This window comes from Leucoraja erinacea, chromosome 21, assembly GCF_028641065.1.
Source record: "Leucoraja erinacea ecotype New England chromosome 21, Leri_hhj_1, whole genome shotgun sequence".
NCBI lineage: Eukaryota > Metazoa > Chordata > Chondrichthyes > Rajiformes > Rajidae > Leucoraja > Leucoraja erinaceus.
Window position 1 is genome coordinate 16,296,208 of NC_073397.1, and position 20,536 is coordinate 16,316,743.

Here is a 20,536-nt window from a genome sequence, read left to right on the forward strand (position 1 = left end):
TAAACTATGTGCATTCTGGCTAATATCTAGAGTATAAGTTTAATATACAGTACAACCATGGACCGACCAGGTACAATACCTTTAAGCACCATGTTCATTTTGACAGATGTGCATGACGGGCTGAAGGACACAACGTTTTGGATTAACTCAGTGGGTCAGGCAGCATCACTGAAGAAGGTTGATAGGTGATGTTTCTGTAATGAGTCGAGTCGTGCACACGTCAAGGTACAAGACATATTTATTAAAGTACACTTATAGCATTGGTCTGCAGGGTGTTACAGTAACTAGCAGCTACTCAGACTGGATTACGTAAGCAAACTGTTGGTAATATAAACTGCATAGTAGGCGGAGCTACGACTAACAAGTACTACAATTGGTTAGTAGGAAGTTACCAATCTAAATCTTTCCTTGAGGAAACAAAATAAAACATGGATACGTGGATACACGGTGGCTGAAGAATACGGTGGCCGAAACGCTAATAAAGCATATGGGGAAGTATAGATGGTTACTCTAAATCTCCGTATCTAAGGGGTGGCCTGGTGACCCGCCCGGCGCGTGTGCGGTGCAAATCCGCAACTCTTCCTTTCACCGGTGAAGTGACTGGGGAGGGGACAGGGGATGTGACTGGGGATGGCACCAGAGGCCCACCGGGTGGAGGGGGTGAAATAGGCGAGCTGGGCGCTGAACGCCGTGGAGAGGTAGCGGGGGACACAGTCAAGTTCTGGTCTCTGGCTGGATGCGTGGGTTCGGATCCCACTTCTGACACCATGTAATGAGTGGAGTCAAGCACATGTCAAGATACAACACATATTCACTAAAGTACACTTACAGCATTGGTCTGCAGGGTGTTACAGTAACTAGCAGCTACACTGACTAAATTACGTATGCAAACTCCTGGTCATATAAGCCGCATAGTAGGCGGAGCTACTACTAACAAGCACTACAATTGGTTAGTAGGAAGTAAGCAATCTGCAGTTTCGGGTTGGGACCCTTCTTCAGGGTCCATCCAAGTACCTGTCCATATGCCTTCCAAATATTGCAATCGTATCTGCCTCCACCACCTCCTCCGGCAAAACGTTCCAGATATTCACCAAAATCAGTGGGAAAATATATCCCTCAGATCTCTTATAAATGTCTCCCCTCTCACCCGAAACCTGTCGCCTCTAGTCCTAGCAAAGAAAACACAGAAAGTGCTGGAGTAACTCAGTGGTTTAGGTAGCAATGGATCTGGAGAACGTGGATTGGTGACGTTTCGGGTTGGGACCCTTCTTCAGACCCGATGCTGCCTGACCCGTTTAGTTACTCCTGCACTTTGTGTCCTTTGTGTGAACAGCATCTGCAGTTCCTTGTTTCTAAATGATTGACTGAAGTTTCATTTTCTGTTCTGTATGATTACACCTGAACATAAAAATATATTACTTAATTAAACCATGTCAGAGAAGTCGAGAGGAACATTCAGTTGGGGGTGGTGATGAATCAATGGTTACATTACTGGACTAAGCTGAAATCCCACATCACTTTTACACTTTTCTCTCACTTTAAAGCTATGCCCTCCAGTCTCTGACATTTCCAACGTGGGACAGAGGTTCTGACTACCTCCTCTATCTCAGCCTCCCATCATTTTATATACTTCTATTAGGTCTCCCCATGTGAAGTTAGAGGAAGGGATATAGGTGGAAGGGGACAGGGGAAGAGAAAAGGGGGACAGAACAGTGGAAGAAATATTTAGTTTAGTTTATTGTCACGTGTACCGAGGTACAGTGAAATGCGTCTTTGTTGCGCGCTATACAGTCAGTGGAAAGACTGTGCATGATTACAATCAAGCTGTCCACAGTGTACAGTCAAAGGATAAAGGGAATAACCTTTAGTGTGATATAACATCCAGTAAAGTCTGATTAAAGATAATTGAGGTGGATGGTAGGCCGGGACTGCTCTGCAGTTGTTGCTTTTTATTGCGTGCTAACCAGTCAACAGAAACAGGGCATGGTTACAATCACCAGACACATGATAAAGGGGATGACGTTTAATGCAAGATAAAGTCCAGCAAAGTCCAATTGAAGCTAGTCCGAGGGTCTCCAAAGAGGTAGATAATAGCTCAGGACCGCTCTCTAGTTGATGATAGGATGGTTCAGTTGCCTGATAACAGCTGGGAAGAAACTGTCCCTGAATCTGGAGCTACGCGTTTTCACTCTTCTGTACCTCTTGCCTGATGGGAGAAGGGAGAAGAGGGAATGACTGGATGAGACTCGTCCTTGATTATGCTGGTGGCCTTGCTGAGGCAGCGTGAAGTGTAGATGGAGTTAATGGAAGGGAGGTTGGTTTGCGTGATGATCCAAATGGGTGAACACAGTAAAATTAACAGCTTAGATCCTAGCGACTGGTGACTAAAATAAGCACAGTAGTGTCGTGAATGACCTGAACCTTTATAATGAACCAGCGCAGCCAATATTTTATGCCTAGAGTTGGCAGAATGGTGTGTGCTCACTGAGATTACATGGGTACAATTTATTTCCTTGTGCTATTTTTAATGCACTGGTTAAAGAGTTCATAATAAACTCTCGACTGTAATTTAAATTTTGAAATAAATCCACAAGGGCATTCAAGTGGCACAGGTGGGAATAAGTCAAGACTGACAGGCAATGCGCTAAAAATAACACATAGTGTAAATTAAAATAAGAATCTACTTTTGTGGAAACAAGGAACTGCAGATGCTAGTTTACGAAAAACGACTCAAGGTGCTGGAGTTACTGGGTCAGGCAGCATCTCCTGAGAACTTGGGTATGTGACAGGTCAGGACTGTTTTTCAGACTGATTGTAAATGGGGGGGGGGGGGGGGGGAGATAGAAAGCTGAAAGCAAGGAGGGGAAGGACAAAACCTAACAGGTAAGGTTGAGTCTGGCAGAGGGTTGATCTTATCACCTCTATCATCTCCTAGGTGGTGACAGATCTATTTATTCCCCTCATGATTTTATACACCTCGATAAGATCACCCCTCAGCCTTCTGCATGGCAGTGAAAAGAAGTCTAAGCCTGCCCAACCTCTCCCTGGAGCTCAGGCCCTGGCAACTTTCTCGTCAATCTTCTCTGCACCCTTTGGATCAAAAATGTTCGACCTGAAACACTAACTGTTTTTTTTTTTCTATAGATGCTGCCTGATATCACAATGCTGTCTGATATCACAATTAAAGCACACGGCATTGGGGGTTCAGTATTGATGTGGATAGAGAACTGGCTGGCAAACAGGAAGCAAAGAGTTTAGTAAACGGGTCCTTTTCACAATGGCAGGCAGTGACTAGTGGGGTACCGCAAGGCTCAGTGCTGGGACCCGAGCTATTTACAATATATATTAATGATCTGGATGAGGGAATTGAAGGCAATATCTCCAAGTTTGGGGATGACACTAAGCTGGGGGGCAGTGTTAGGTGTGAGGAGGATGCTAGGAGACTGCAAGGTGACTTGGATAGGCTGGGTGAGTGGGCAAATGTTTGGCAGATGCAGTATAATGTGGATAAATGTGAGGTTATCCATTTTCGTGGCAAAAACGGGAAAGCAGACTATTATCTAAATGGTGGCCGATTGGGAAAGTGGGAGATGCAGCGAGACCTGGGTGTCATGGTACACCAGTCATTGAAGGAAGGCATGCAGGTGCAGCAGGCAGTAAAGAAAGCGAATGGTATGTTGGCTTTCATAGCAAGAGGATTTGAGTATAGGAGCAGGGAGGTTCTACTGCAGTTGTACAGGGTCTTGGTGAGACCACACCTGAAGTATTGCGTCCAGTTTTGGTCTCCAAATCTGAGGAAGGACATTATTGCCATAGAGGGAGTGCAGAGAAGGTTCACCAGACTGATTCCTGGGATGTCAGGACTGTCTTATGAAGAAAGACTGGATAGACTTGGTTTATACTCTCTAGAATTTAGGAGATTGAGAGGGGATCTTATAGAAACTTACAAAATTCTTAAGGGGTTGGACAGGCTAGATGCAGGAAGATTGTTCCCGATGTTGGGGAAGTCCAGGACAAGGGGTCACAGCTTAAGGATAAGGGGGAAATCCTTTAAAACCGAGATGAGGAGAACTTTTTTTCACACAGAGAGTGGTGAATCTCTGGAACTCTCTGCCACAGAGGGTAGTTGAGGCCAGTTCATTGGCTATATTTAAGAGGGAGTTAGATGTGGCCCTTGTGGCCAAGGGGATCAGAGGGTATGGAGAGAAGGCAGGTACGGGATACTGAGTTGGATGATCAGCCATGATCATATTGAATGGCGGTGCAGGCTCGAAGGGCCGAATGGCCTACTCCTGCACCTAATTTCTATGTTTCTATGTTCCCCAAAATCCTCCGGACTCTCAGTCTGAAGAAGGGTCTTGACCTGAAATGTCACCTATTCCTTTTCTCCAGAGATGCTGCCTGATCCACTGAGTTACTCCAGCACTTTGTGTATTTTTTAAGGAACCAACACTAGTTGTTCAATTGGACATGACCGGCCTCCCTCCTGTCCCAATGAAACACCAAACTAACAGCTAATTGGTCAAAGGTACACAAAAATACTGGAGAAACTCAGCGGGTGCAGCAACATCTATGGAGCGAAGGAAATAGGTGACATTTCGGGCCGAAACCCTTCTTCAGACTGATGGGGGGTTGGGGGGAGAAGGAAGGAAAAAGGGAGCCCGAGGACGGGGGGATGGGAGTAGACAGCTCGAGGGTTAAGGAAGGGGAGGAGACAGCAAGGGCTAGCAAAATTGGGAGAATTCAATGTTCATGCCTGCCGGACGCAGGCAACCCAGGTAGAATATGAGATGCTGTTCCTCCAATTTCCGGTGTTGCTCACTCTGGCAATGGAGGAGACCCAGGACAGAGAGGTCGGATTGGGAATGGGAGTTGAAGTGCTGAGCCACAGGGAGTTCAGGTAGGATCTTGCGGACTGAGCGGAGGTGTTCGGCGAAACGATCGCCCAACCTCCGCTTAGTCTCACCGATGTAAATCAGCTGGCATCTAGAGCAGCGGATGCAGTAGATGAAGTTGGAGGAGATACAGGTGAACCTTTGTCGCACCTGGAACGACTGCTTGAGTGGAGTCGAGGGGGGAGGTAAAGGGACAGGTGTTGCATTTCTAGCGGTTGCAACGGAAAGTGCCCGGCGAGCGGTGGTACGGGAGGGAAGGGAAGAATTGACAAGGGAGTTGCGGAGGGAGTGGTCTTTGCGGAAGGCAGACATGGGGGGAGATGGGAAGATGTGGCGATTGGTGGGTTCACGTTGGAGGTGGCGAAACTGACGTAGGATTATTTGTTGTATTTGCCGGCTGGTGGGGTGAAAGGTGAGGACTAGGGGCACTCTGCCCTTGTTGCGAGTGCGGGGATGGGGAGAGAGAGCAGTGTTGCGGGGTATGGAAGAGACCCTGGTGCGAGCCTCATCTATGGTGGAGGAGGGGAATCCCCGTTCCCTGAAGAGCGAGGCCATTTCCGATGCCCTGGTGTGGAACGTCTCATCCTGGGAGCAGATGCGGTGAAGGCAGAGGAATTGGGAGTAGGGGATGGAGTCCTTACAGGGGGCAGGGTGGGAAGACGTGTAGTCCAGATAGCCATGTGAGTCAGTGGGTTTGTAGTGTATGTTGGTCAGAAGTCTATCCCCTGCGATAACCATATAACAATTACAGCACGGAAACAGGCCATCTCGGTCCTGCCTGCACTCATACCATAACCCTCCATTCCCTTCTCATCCACATGCCTATCCAATTTATTTTTAAATGATACCAACGAACCTGCCTCCACCACTTCCATTGGAAGCTCATTCCAAACCGCTACCACTCTCTGAGTAAAGAAGTTCCCCCTCATGTTACCCCTAAACTTCTGTCCCTTAATTCTGAAGTCATGTCCTCTTGTTTGAATCTTCCCTATTCTCAAAGAGAAAAGCTTGTCCACATCAACTCTGTCTATCCCTCTCATCATTTTAAAGACCTCTATCAAGTCCCCCCTTAACCTTCTGCGCTCCAGAGAATAAAGACCTAACTTATTCAACATTTCTCTGTAACTTAATTGTTGAAACCCAGGCAACATTCTAGTAAACCAGGCAACATTCTAGGATGGAGATGGTGAGGTCAAGGGATGGTAGGGAAGTGTCGGAAATGGTCCAGGTGTATTTGTGCCTCAGGTGTATAGCTAATTGGTCAACGCAGGCAAATAGATATCCAATCAGAGACCCAACAATGCTGATCAACCAATCAGAAATGTAATTGACATTCAATAGCCAATCAGATGGCAGGATGAGGTCAAATAGCCAATCAGAATGCCCAACGCCCAGCCCAAGGGTGATTGGTCCTCATTCACCAATCAGAAAGTGAATGGGCGCCCATTTTATCCAATAGGACGAGGAACAGACTGCCATTGGCCAATGGGAAAGCAAGTGTAGCTTCATTGGGCCAATAGATAATACATGATGCTATTTGCAAACATGAATCTTTCAAATGTTGGAGAATTTGCTAATTAATAATGTTTGAACCAAACACAGTTGCCTCATCCTCAGTATTGAGCCCAGAGGATCCGTTGCTCCTGTTGCCCGGGGTGGGAACGTTTGTCCGGGCGAAGGGGGGAGGGATTAGCGGCCGGACCCGCAAGCGCCTGGTCCGCCCTCCTCAGCGCTCCGCCGGCGATGGAGATGCTGGCGAGCGCCGTCCGGGCGCTGAACCTCCTGCTGCGGCAGCGCCGGCTTCATGGGGCCCTGGCGGCCGTCAAGGGCTTCCGCAACGGGGTGGTGTGAGTGTGTCCCGCCGGCTGGGCGGCTCGGGGCGCGGAAAGGCCACAATAGTCTGGATTAATAGCGTGCTATGGAAGAGAATGGGGTTTATTACCTTGTTTAGTGCTTTATGGAGGGTAAAGGAACTAGTATCTGCATTAACAGCGCCTTTGTACTGTAGGGGAAAGACGTCTAAAGTCTGGATTAGTAGCTTGCTGCAGAAGAGAAGGAGTTTATTACCTGGTTTAGTGCTTTGTGGAGGGTTAATCTGCATTACAGTGCCCTTGGGCGGGCGGGCGGGGGGTGGTTATTACCTGGTTTATTTCTTTATGGAGGGTAAAAGGTCTATTATCTGCATTAATAGTGCTCTTGTGGGGGAAAGAGATTTATAGTTTGAATAAAAAGTGTCCGTGGAAGAGAAGGGGGTTATTACCTGGATTAACAATGTCTTGGGGGTTAAAGAAGTTTAAATGCTGAATTAACAGTGCCCTGTGAGTGAGGGTGGGGGAAGAGGTTTATTACCTAGATTAAGTGCTTTAGGAGGAGGGGGTAAAGGGTCGATTATCTGCATTAGTGCCTTGTGTGGGGGGAGGAGCAGTTTATAGGTCAGTAGACCAAAGGGGACCCATTGGTTCCCGTCCCCTCAACGTGCGGTGGGTGGGGGGGAACAGTCTGTAGTGTTACCACACACACACACACACACTAACCACCCCACACACACACACTAACCCCCCCCCACACACACACACACACACACACACTAACCACCCCCCTTGATATTATATTAATATTATTCATTAGCTTATTTTACCCCATCCCCGCCCTATCCACTCTTGCATAGCCACCAACTCGCAGGCGTAACTAGAGAGAGGGGGCCAGAGACAGAGAGAGGGGGGGGGGGTAATTACTACATGGTGAAACCAAAATGTATAAAAATGGCTCTGACTAAAGTGATTTCTCAACTCCTTCCCAAAAGAATGTCTTTCAATTCTGAGGCTATGCCCCTAGTCCTAGAATCTCCCACTAGTGGAAACATCCTCTTCACATCCACTCTCTCCAAGCTTTTCACTATTCTGTACATTTCAATGAGGTCCGCCCTCATTCTTCTAAACTCCCAACGAATACAGGCCCAGTGCTGACAAATGCTCATCATATGTTAGCCTTCTCATTCCTGGGATCATTCTTGTAAATCTCCTGTGGACCCCCTCCAGAGCCAGCACATCCTTCCTCAGATATGGTGCCCAAAATTGCTCACGATACTCCAAATGCAGCCTCCATCCACATCCATACTATCCAGGCCTTTCACTATTCGGTAAGTTTCAATGATGTCCTTGCACCTCTTTCTAAACTCCAGCGAGTACCAGTGACGTCAAACATATGTTAACCCAATCATTCTTGGGATCATTCTCGCAAGCCTCCTCTGGACCCTCTCAAACGCCAGGTATGGCTATCCTTCATCAGATATGGTTCCCAAAACTGTTCACAACATCCCAAATGTGGTCATTCCAAAGGCCTCCGTATTACATCCCTGTTTTTGTATTCTAGCCCTCGAAATAAATGCTAGCATTACAATGCCTTCCTTACTAAGCGACTTATTATTTTGGTTAACAGTACTCTGTTGAGGGAAAGTGGTTTATTGTTCGGATTAATGTTGCTTGTAATCTTGCGGGGGAAAGGGAGCAAGGGACTTATTGCTTGGACTAAGTTTCCTGGTGGATGAGAGTTTATTCCCAGGGAGGGGATTGTCAAATCTGGTTTACTGTCATATACACCAGTACGTGGGGAGGAATTTCAGGGATACCCAGGCACCTGAAGGTGTGGCCACATTGTGGAAGTGATGGAAATCTAGAGTATATAGATATTGAAATGTATTAGAGCTGGAATAATTTGTGGCCATAGGGATGGATGAAATCAAAAAGAGACACAAAGTGCTGGAGCAAACCAGCAGGTCAGGCCACATCGCTGGGGAACGTGGATAGATGATGTTTCGGGTCAAGACCCCTACGCCAGACCAGAAGGATTTCAACCCAACCTCTGTCCCTGTCCTCCAGAGATGTTTGACTGACCCGTTGAGTTACTCCAACACTTTGTGTCCTTTTTCACCCAAAGAACAGGTTGCCTTGAGATCAGTTGGCTTTTGATAATGGATGCCTACTCTTGCATGTGACCTGAGAACTTTGTTAACCCAGTCTGTCAATCCAGCTAGTTGCCTCTGGAATTGTTAATGGAGTAGTGAGATGTTTTCTCCCAGCAGATTCTCACATGCAGGTTGATGTGTTATGTTGTTCTGCATTCACAGGCACTTTGGTATGTTCTGCATCTTTTGTTGGTGGAATAAGTGGTCACATAATGCATGGACTGTCTAGTTGATGTAGAGGGCTGTCTACAGCCATCAACTGGGGTGGTTTGAAGCCAGATACCTCTAATGTGGGGTCAGAAATTAAATTTTTATTCTCTGTATTGGTGTGTCGTTAGGAATAACAAATAATTAAATGCATTTGAAGTTAAGGCCTCTGAGATTTGACTGTCCTCAAGGTGGGATGCGATTTTCCTGAATATATTGGGTGAGAATCAAAAGCTTTTCCAACGAGCAGTGTCTGTAAATGTTCTGGGATGTGAGTTTTGCTTGGAATGTGCACTAAAGATCTCAACAGCTTTCTGACACCTGTAGAGTTTTGTGTGCGATACTAATATATCTACATTTTTTTTATTTCAAGGTATGGAGCCAAAATTCGAGCCCCACATGCTCTTGTAATGACCTTGCTGTTTAAAAAAGGAAGGTAAGAATGATGCATATTGAGTTTAAATGCTGACATTACAATTGCATTGTCCATTGTATACAAGGAGCACTGTTTCTAAGTAAAATTATCAGTGGTACTCTCATGCAGGTTTAATTTAGGTCCAAATTTACGCCTCCAGAGCCTGTATTTTATCTTAGTCATAAAAACTCAATCTTCCTCTTCAGGTATTCAATCTTTCTTGTAATTACTCCCATACAAACGTGGAATATATCCTGTGCAAGCAGGGAGTAGTATGTAGATAATATGCACCCTCTTTGGTTTCCAACTGTACCTTGCACACTAGTATAGTGGAGTTGCTACTTTCTAGAGACTTTTCTCTCCATTTTAAAGAAAAGTTGGTTCATAACTGTGTGGCTGTGCGCGCAAAAGAGAATTCACCACATTGCCTTATCCTTCTGTAGTTTAGGAGCAGCAGTGGGCAGAGTGAAGGAAGGGTTTTAGCCATAATCCTAATCTTTCTTCTCGTACATTCAGTCTACAAGACAAACTGAAGGCCATTGCACTCGCCACCTACACTCATTCCCGAAACCTGTCCCTCTTCGTCGTCGCCTACAAGTGCCTGGTGGGAGCTCAGCGCTGGTGGCAGGGTAAGGAGGGACAGCTGCACTCATTCCTGGCGGCTTGTGTCGGCGGCTGGTTGGTGTTCGGAGACAACAACCACATCAACAGTCAGGTAATAAATTAGTTTAAAAATGGGTGCAAAGTTCTGGAGTAACTCAGCTGCCAGGCAGCATCTCTGGAGAACATGAATAGATGATGTTTTGGGTCTGGACCCTTCTTCAGACTGAAAAAGATCCCGACCCGAAAAGTCATCTATCCATGTTCTCCACATTTGTTGCCCGACCTCCTGATTTACTCCAGCACTTGGTGCCCTTTTGTGTATTAACCAGCATCAGCAGTTCTTTGTTTCTAAATAAAATAGTTTTCTGCTTCAGTGTCCATAGTAGCGGAAGGAGTGGCTGCAGTTAAATGTTTTTAGCACAGTGGCGTAGCTGGTGGAGCCACTGCCTCACAGCGCCAGAGACCCGGGTTCAATCCTGATTTCGAGTCCTGTCTGTGTGGAGTTTGTACGTTCTCCCTGTGACCATGCGGGTTTCCTCCTGGTGCTCCTGTTTCCTTCTACATCCCAAAGGCAGCACCTGTAGTCAGGATCGAACCCGGGTCTCCGGCACTGTAAGCTGCAAATCTACCACTGCACCACTGTGCCGCCCTAATTGGCCTCTGTAAATTGCCTGTAGTGAGTGGATGCGAAAGTGGGATAATATAGAACTGGTGTGAACAGTTGATCGATGGTCAGCATGGAGTTGGTGGACCGAAGGGCCTTTCAATCAATCACGCTGTGAAACTAGTGAGAGGAGCTGCCAGACCTTGTTTTACATCCGCATTATCTAGCTTCACCTGAAGATGGCGTTTTGAGCCACTGCTCGGCTGACTTGACCCAACACATCACTTAACCATGTTCTCCAGAGAACTGCAGATGCTGGTTTACAAAAGAGAACAGTGCTGGAGAAATCAGTGGGTCAGGCAGCATCTCTGTAGAACGTGGATAGTTGACGTTTCGGGTAAGGACACGTGTTTGCTTTGATTGCAGTGGGTGGGGGGATTAAAGCTGGAAGAGAGGGGGTGATAGGGGTAGGACAAAGCCTGGCAAGTGATGGGTGGGTACAGGTGAGGGGGGAGTTGATTGGCAGATGGGTGGACTAAGGCCGGAGTTGGGAAGACCACATGTTGTGGGATACAGAGAGAGGAGGTATGAAATGTAAAGACGAATAAAACCGTATTGTATTGGAAGGGGACAGGGGAAGGGGCAATAGTTGTTGTTTGATTAGTTAGTTATCTAAAGTGAGATAATTTGATGTTCACACCGTTGGGTTGTCATCTACCCAACTATTAACTTTATTTTTAATCTATTATAGGGTTTCTGAAGCCACATAATGTGCTAAAGAAATGTAAAAGCTTAGGAAATAACTTAACTTGGCCTTCCTGGGAACATTCTTATTAGCCTTTCAGGTTATTTTGTCATGGGCCTTGTGTGGTTAGAGATGTTAAAGTGTAACTGATGTTATTTTAAGAGTATATATTCCTCTCAAATCACTTTATTGGTTGCCAAAATGGTGGCAAAATCCAAATTTACCTCACCGCTTCCCCATGTCTGTCAATGGAGTAAGATGGCGCCTAAGCTAGGAGACACTCTGCATGCTGGTCCCAGAAGTGGATCTGCAGTCATTCATTATAATCTCTCCACTCTTTTAAACCTCTACTCCCAACAGCACTAAAGGGTTGTTCCCATTATCCTGTATCCGTACACTGTGGACGGCTTGATTGTAGTCATTTATAGTCTTCTCACTGACTGCATAGCATGCAACAAAAAGCTTTTCACTGTACCTCGGTACACGTGACCTCTACTCCAACAGCACTAAAAACTTCAGTCTGAAGAAGGATCTCGACCCGAAACGTCACACATTCCTTCAATCCAGAGATGCTGCCTGTTCCGCTGAGTTACTCCAGCATTTTATGTGAAACACTAAAAACGTATTCATTTTATCATGTATCTGTGCACTCTGGATGGCACGATTGTAATTCTCTCTGACCGGTTAGCACACAACAATATGCTCTTCACTGATATCTGTCACTTAACACAAGAAAAAGAAGGGTCTCGATATGAAACATCGCCTTCCTTCTCTCCAGAGATGCTGCCTGTCCTGCTGAGTTACTCCAGCATTCTGTGTCTATCTTCGGTGTAAAGCAGCATCTGCAGTTCCTTCCTACACATTTAACAAACACTTCTCACCTCTCTCCAATCTGTCTCCCAACAGATAAATATGTACCTGCTGTCTCGCGTCCTCTTTGGACTGTCCCGACTGGCCGTGGAGAAGGGCTACTTGCCGGTGACAAAGCGGGACCCATTCCCGCTGTTTGCTACCTTGGTGTGGGGTCTGGTCCTTTGGCTGTTTGAGTACCACCCACACACACTGCAACCGTCACTCCAGTCATCAATGACCTACCTCTATGACGACAGCAATGTTTGGCACGATCTCTCGGACTTTCTGGTTTACAACAAAAAGAGGACGTAAATGAGGAGATGAAAACCAAAGCAACTTCTCTCTGGCAGGATATTACGTTCAGATTAATGTTCATTTTCCTCTCTACTTGGAAGACCTTACTTACTAGGTGTTATTTTCCCAAGGGAGAATCAATCACAGCAGGGTACAAGGTATCACTGAACATGTAAGCAGTCGTTTAGTGCGTATTTGTACACGGGTTACTGTCCAAAGGGGAAAGAATAAGCACCGTGGACAATGTGTTTCCCTCGGTCTCTATTACACTGGAGTATTTGGGCATATTCTGACCAGTTTGCCATTGCCTGCAGCTGGAGGGGCTGAGGACCCTGGTGTATAGGACAGAATTTGTGTACGAGTGATTGCTGGTTGGCATGGTCTCGGTGGTCCGAAGGGCCTGTCTCCACACTCTAAACTAAATATCCCAACGTTTTCACTTAGTGCCCTGACTGATTCATGGCAATCGTGCCAAATACCTTCTGCACCATCCTGTCGACATATGTTGACACTTCCAGCCAACCAGGTACTTGTTTGTACCCTGAGACCTTTCTGTTTTACACCATTCCCCAAGACCCTGCCAGTCACTGTGTAAATATTACCCTGGTTTAAATGAGCAAAATGCAAAACTTTGCACTTGTCAGAGTTAAATTCCGTCTGCCATCCGTTGGCCCAATTTGCCAGTTGATCTAGATCCTGTTGTATTCTCAGATATTCTTCTCCACTGTCCACTTTACCATCAGATGTGGTGTAATCTCCAAATATGCTAAATTTTCACCAATTCACAATTCGGGCAGTACTGTGGTGCAGCGCTAGAGTTGCTGCTTTACACCGCCAGAGACCCGGGTTCGATCCTGACTGCGGGTGCTGTCATTACGGAGTTTGTACGTTCTCTCTGTGATGGCTTGGGTTTTCTCTGCGTGCTCCAGTTTCCTCCCACACTCTGAAGACGTGCAGGTTTGTAGGTTAATTGACCTCTAAATTGTTCCTAGTGTGTAGAATGGAACGAGGGGAAAAGTGGTTGCTGGTTGGCACAGACTCGGTGGGCTGAAGGGCCAGTTTCCATGCTGTAGCTCTAATGTAAAGCCTCCAAACTAAATAATCCTTCACTATCACTCTCTGACTCCGACTAGCAAGCCAATGTTGTACCCATTTGGCTAATTAACACTGGATCCCATATGATCTAATCTTGTCAAAGGCCTGCTGTAGTCCATTTGATTTTAATTTAAATATTAAAACTGTTGATGGAAGATATTTAATGTAAAGAGCATTTACAGGCCACCAAGAGTGGCTTTTATATCTAATGTTGAACTGCAGAGTTAATTGTAACATTTAATACAAGATTATCATTTCAATAAAATGGGTTTGTAACATGTTTTATTTGTTTGATTAACGGATCAAAGTGGTTATTGTTTCTAGACAGTACATTTTATAGGCTGTGATTTTCAGATATGCTGGTCCTGTCTTTGGAGGACTGGGAGAGGGAAAGAGCGAAAAAGTGCAGGAAAAGTTTTTCTGTGAAGAACTAAATGTTATCCATGATATATAGGGACAGGAAAGGGTGGTGGGTGTATGGAAAGAGCTGCCAGTTGAGGCAGTAACTATAACAGCATTTAAAAGACACTCGGGTACATGACCAGGAAATATTTAGAGGAATATGGGCCAAACGCGGGCAGGTGGGACTTGCGTTGATAGTACATCTTGGTCTGCATGGAGAAAGTTGGGCCGAAACGCCTGTTTCCACGCTGACCAGTGAGCACCCTTACACTAGTGTTTAAGAAGGAACTGCAGATGCTGGAAAATCGAAGGTACACAAAAATGCTGGAGAAACTCAGCGGGTGCAGCAGCATCTATGGATCGAAGGAAATAGGCAACGTTTCGGGCCGAAACCCTTCTTCAGACCCTTACACTAGTTCTATCCTATGCACTGGGGGAAATTTACAGAAGCCAATTAACCTAAAAACCTGCACATCTTTGGAATGTGGGTGGAAACTGGAGCACTCCAGAAAAAAACCTACATGGTCAGTGGGAGAACGTAGAAACTCCAAACAAACAGCACCCGTGGTCAGGATCGAACCAGGATCTCTGGCGCTGTGAGGCAGTGACTACCACTGCCCACCTTGGTATCGGTCGTGATTGGCTTTGGTCTTGTCTTGTGCTTCTGGCCATCTGAAAACACTCTGGAATCTCCAGGAACATACAATGTAGAAAGGTACAGCACAGGACCAGGCCTTATGGCCCACAATGTCTGTGCCATAGTAAGATTAACGTCCTCTGCACTACTCTAAACACCATGCCAAATCTTTAAGAAGGAACTGCAGATGCTGGAAAATCGAATGTAGACAAAAATGCTGGAGGAACTCAGCGGGTGCGGCAACATCAAAATAAATATTTATTCCTTTGAGTACATCTGTTTTATCAATAATAACACTTGGAGAGTCTGACGAAGGGTCCCAACCTGAAACATTGCCTGTCCACGTTTTTCAGAAATGCTGTGAACCAGTATCTGTAGTTCCTTGATTCTATATTAAAACTATTGATACTAAAACTATTGGGCGGCACAGCAGTAGAGTTGCTGCCTCATAGCACCAGAGACAAGGGTTCGATACACGTGCTGTATCCCTGAGACCATGTGGGTTTTCTCCAGGTGCTCTGGTTTCCCCCCACACTCCAAAGACGTACAGGTTTGTAGGTTAATTGGCTTTGGTAAAATTGTAAATTGTCGCTAGTTTTAGTGTGCGGGGTGATCGCTGGTCGGAGCGGACTCGGTGGATTAAAGGGCCTGTTTCCATGCTGTCTCTTTAAAGTAGAGTCTAAAGAGAAGGGATATGTTTGGTGAGTCAACTAATCAGGTGTTTGCTTTACCAATGGTGGGAAGGCCATGAAGATGTTTACATTAGAGAACCAATGATGAATGTGTGCGGCTGTAGACGGGACGGAAGGAATGCTTCCAGCCAGAGATGGTAATATTCTACTTCCTAACCTGTCCAAGCTTCGGAAGAGGAATGTTGACCAAGCTTGCCCTTTTACAAACATTTGAGCTATGGATGGCTGATGGGTGTGGTCAGGTTTAGACTTGGTTGTGACATACAGTATTATGGCTCAATTGCATACCTATCCGAATAGTAATGGTGGCGCAGCAGTAGAGTTGCTGCCTTACAGTGTATGCAGCGCTGGAGACCCGGGATCGATCCCGATTACGGGTGCTGTCTGTACGGAGTTTGTACGTTATCCCCTTGACCTGCGTGGGTTTTCTCTGAGATCTTCAGTTTCCTCCCACATTCCAAAGACGTACAGGTTTGTAAGTTAATTGGCTTGGTAAATGTAAAAAGTGTCCCTAGTGGGTGTAGGATACTGTTAATGTGCGGGAATTGCTGTTCGGTGTGAACCCTGTGGGCCGAAGGGCCTGTTTCCGTGCTGTACCTCTACACTAAACTAAAAGTGAAAGCCCTGGATAGAGGGAACGTGGAGAGGGTGTTTCCACTAATGGGAGAGTCTAGGACCAGAGGAAATAGCCTCAGAATAAAAGGATGTTATTTTAGGAAGGAATTGAGGAATTTCAGAGGGTGGTGAAGCTGTGGAATTCATTGCAACAGACAGCTGTGGAGGCCAAGTCAATAGATATTTTTAAGGCAGAGATAGATAGATTCCTGATTAATATGGGCATCAGGGGTTATGAGAAGGCAGGAGAATGTGGTTCGGAGGGAGAGATAGATCAGCCGTGATTGAATGGTGGAGTAGACTTGATGGGCCGAATGGCCTAATTCTTCTCCTATCACATATGAACATGAACTATCCTAAATGCGATCCCGCTGGCAGAACAGATTTGAAATCCTTTCCATCCAGTACTGCTCTTCATTGTATTCGAACCAAACTCTTCTAAAAGAAGCAATGTTGGGTTATTACTAAACGGATGCAAATTATATTTGATCTCTTACCTAAGACCGTGAGATATAGGAGCAGAATTAGTCCATTCGGCCCGTCGAGTCTGCCTCGCCATTCGATCAAGCTCATCTTTTTTTCCTCCACAACCCCATTCTCCTGCCTTCTCCCCATAACCTTTGACACCCATACCAACCAAGAATCTGTTAATCTCCGTCTTAAAAATAACCAATTTCCTGGCCTCCACAGCCTTCTATGGCAATGAATTCCACCGATTCACTAAAGAAAGTCCTCATCTCCTTTCTAAAGGTACATCCTTTTATTAGTCATACAGTGTGGAAACAGGCTCTTTAGCTCAACTTGCTTGAACCTACCAACATGTCACATCTACTCTACTCCCACCTGCCAGTGTTTTACCATATCCCTCTAAATCTATCCTATCCATGTACCTGTTTCTTAAACATTGCAATAGTACCTGCGTCTACCTCCTCCGGCATCTTGTTCCATACATCGACCATCCTTTCCTAAAAGTTACCCCTCGGGTTCATATTAAATCTTTCCCCCGCACACTTTAAACCTATGTCCTCTGGTTCTTGATTCCCATACTCTGCATTTACCTGATCTATTCCTCTCATGATTTTGTACATCTCTATAAGATCAACTCTCATCCTCCAGTGCTCCAAGGAATAGAGTTCCAGCCTGCTCAACCTCTCCTTATTGCTCAGTCCCTCGAGTCCTGGCAACATCTTCATAGCGTCTTTGCACCCTTTCCAGCTTGATATCTTTCCTATAAAAGGATGCCCAAACTGAACACGATGCAAAATGTGGTTTCACCAACAACTTATGTAACTGCAACATGATCTCCCAACTTCTATACTCAATCCAATCCCTGCCATCCTTGAAATACTGTAGCTTCAAGTTGCTGAAATGACCTATACAACATTTCTCTTGCTAAGGTATGGGTGCAACTGCGCGCTAAACAACTTTTATGGGCTGTAACCACAGATGAAATTGCTGCTTTGCTGAGGGAAACAACTATTATCTTTGAAAATAGGTTAATTGACTATTAAAATAGACTAATTGTTGATTAGTACAGATTAGTACTTCTTGTTTTGTATGGGTGTCTGGGGTAATGGCAGGAGAATGGAGTTGAGAGGGAGGGATTGATCATCCATGATTTGAATGGCCAGAGTAGACGATGGGCCGAATGGCCCAATTCTGCTCCTATCATCATTTGTGAACATGAAAATATGAAGTAAAATGACTAGAGCAGGGATCTTGCTGCCTGAACATGTCTCCTGAAGCGGATTGACATGGCAACTGTTCAGTAGGTAAAAATAACTTGTTTTATTGCAAATATTCCCCTCAGAATATTCAGCAATTCCCTTGTCATCGAGATACATGCTTGGCACTTTCTTCATAGTAATCAAAGAGCTGTCCCCATAATATGTGGTGACTGTGTATGGAGAACTGCAGCGAATGGATAAAAGAGAAACAGGCCATGCAGTTCAACTAATCTGCGCGAATATTTACGATCGATGACGATCTATCCGAGTCATCGACATAGAACTGGCAGGCAGGCAAGATGGGAGAGCCAGTCATACACCGTGGAAACAGGCCCTTCCGCCCAACTTGCCCGCACTGACCAACATGCCCCATCTACACTAGTTCCACCTGCCTGCGCTTAGCCCACATCCTTCTAAACCTTTCCAACTATGTGCCTATCCAAAAGTCGTTTAAATGTTGTGATAGTACCTGCCACAACTACCTCCTCTGGAATGTGCAGGAAGGAACTGCAGATGCTGGTTTAAACCGATGATAGACACAAAATGATGCACAGTAACTCAGCGGGACAGGCAGCATCTCTGGAGAGAAGGAATGGGTGACGTTTTGGATCGAGACCATTCTTCAGACTGAGTCAGGGGAGGGGGAGATACAGAGATAAGGAAGTGTCAGGTGTGAGAACGAGAGATCACAGGGGGTGGAGATCAAGGAAAACGTAGAATAGATCTTTGTTAGCTAGGAGAATGTAACAACATAGCAAACAGAGATAAAATGTAATCAGGGACAGTCAGACTGGTCGGAGAAATGGGAAGGGGGAGGGATGGAGAAAGAGGGAAAGCAGGGGTTACTTGAAGTTAGAGAAGTCAATGTACATTCCGCTCGGGTGTAAACTGCCCAAGCGGAATACGAGGTGCTGTTCCTCCAATTTGCGCTGGGCCTCACTCTTACAATGGAGAAGGCCCAGGACAGAAAGGTCAGTGTGGTAATGGGAGGCGGAGTTAAAATGTTTAGCAACCGGGAGATCAGGTAGCTTTAGGCGGACTGAGTGGAGGTGTTCAGCGAAACGATCGCCGAGTCTGTGCTTGGTCTCACCGATCCATTAGGAGTCCACACCTGGAACGGAAGATACAGTAGATGAGGTTGGAGGAGGTGCAAGTGAACCTCTGCCTCACCAAAAGACTGTCGGGGTTCTTGGACAGAGTCGAGGGAGGAGGTATAGGGCCAGGGGTGGTAATGGAGGCAGATACGAGAGTGGCGTTCAGAGGATTTTATATAGACATGGATATGCAGGGAATAGAGGGATATGGATCACGTGCAGGAGGAAATTAGCTTAACGTAACCTACAAAACCAAGTCTTTGGGATGTGGAAGGAAACCCGTGCATTCACAGGGAGAAAGTACAAACTCCACAGATAGCAGCCGAGGTTAGAATCGAACCTGGGTTACTGGCGTTGTGAGGCAGTGCCTCTACCAACTATGCTGCATCACTTCTGTTACAATATAGTGTCCTCAAAGATCATAAATGCAACATAATCCTTTATTTAAATTGCATCGATTACTGTCCTTGAGGGTATTAATTTAATCGCCTTCCTGTTGTATGCTCAGCTGTTGTGAATACTTTTGTGCGTTTACAGCCCTTATGTGCGTGGGTTGGTAAACTGGCCCTCCCATCTTGCCTGCTGGCTGGTTCAGTGGTGTGTACATATCGCCATGCCTCAATCAATAAAACTACAGCACAACTGCATGAAGGTTGAAGCAGATTGGAGGTGTTGTGACTGAACTTTCCACCAGTTAATGGTTCAATGGTGCCTTACGTGGCAACAGGGCGGCACGGTGATGCATCACTAAAGTTGCTGCTTTACAGCGTCAGAGACGCGGGTTCGATCCTGACCACGGGTGTTGTCTGTATGTAGTTTGTACGTTCTCCATGTGACTGTGTGGGTTTTTCCCGGGTGCTCCGGTTTCCACCCACGCTCTAAAGACGTACAGGTTTGTAGGTTAATTGGCTTCGGTAAAAATTGTATATTGTCCCTAGTGTGTAGAATAGCGTGAGTGTGCGGGTGATCGCCAGTCGGCGCGGACTCGGTGGGGCGAAGGGCCTGTTTGTGCACTGTATCTCTGTAAAATGTGCAAACGCACAGTGAAATTATTTTCTTACGTATGGTCTAGTAAAGTATTGCCGTACCTAAGCACAATCCCCGATTATTAAAGTGTACAACAGAGCAAAGTAGTAATGGCCGAGCTGGGATTTAGTGATGAGTAATGATGTCTAATAGCTGATTTATCAGCTGTGAATGTAACCTCTGGCCCACATCCACACCCAATCCGATGATGAAAGGATCCAGAGTCCTGGAGTAACCCGGCGGGTCAGGCGGCATTTCTGGAGAAGTCGGGCAGACTTTATTTGGAATCTGATCTTATGCCGCTCACATACATTCTTCCTTATTTAAAAAAAAATGCACTTCATTCATAAAAGTTTAACAGCTGAAGTGTCATCAATGGGTACATTTTGTTTACAATGCCACCTCGGTCACAATCCTGTTATCCCAGATTAAAGGTAATTGCCTCGCTTAAATGTTCATCACATCGGCATATTTACAACACTATTTCCCCCCAAATTACACTTTATACAGAGTAATTATAAATATATACTAAACAAGAACGGTGCTAAAACTCTTCCGACATTCTCAGCGGCCATGGATACATTCATTAGCTTTGTATTCGGTAGTTTTCACAAACAAATCATGGCTGATCGATCCTTCCGTCTCAACTCCATTCTCCTGCCATCACCC

At 45.8% G+C, this 20,536-nt stretch overlaps 1 protein-coding gene across 1 annotated transcript; it reads left to right on the plus strand.

Annotated features, from left to right (window-relative positions):
- The first annotated feature begins 6,587 nt into the window (after positions 1 to 6,587).
- On the plus strand, positions 6,588 to 13,954 carry pxmp4 (peroxisomal membrane protein 4). Its single transcript, XM_055652229.1, has 4 exons — positions 6,588 to 6,742; positions 9,440 to 9,502; positions 9,998 to 10,196; positions 12,340 to 13,954. The coding sequence occupies exons 1-4, from the start codon at positions 6,639 to 6,641 to the stop codon at positions 12,595 to 12,597; spliced, it is 624 nt and encodes a 207-aa protein (XP_055508204.1). The 5' UTR covers positions 6,588 to 6,638; the 3' UTR covers positions 12,598 to 13,954.
- The last annotated feature ends 6,582 nt before the right edge of the window (positions 13,955 to 20,536 follow it).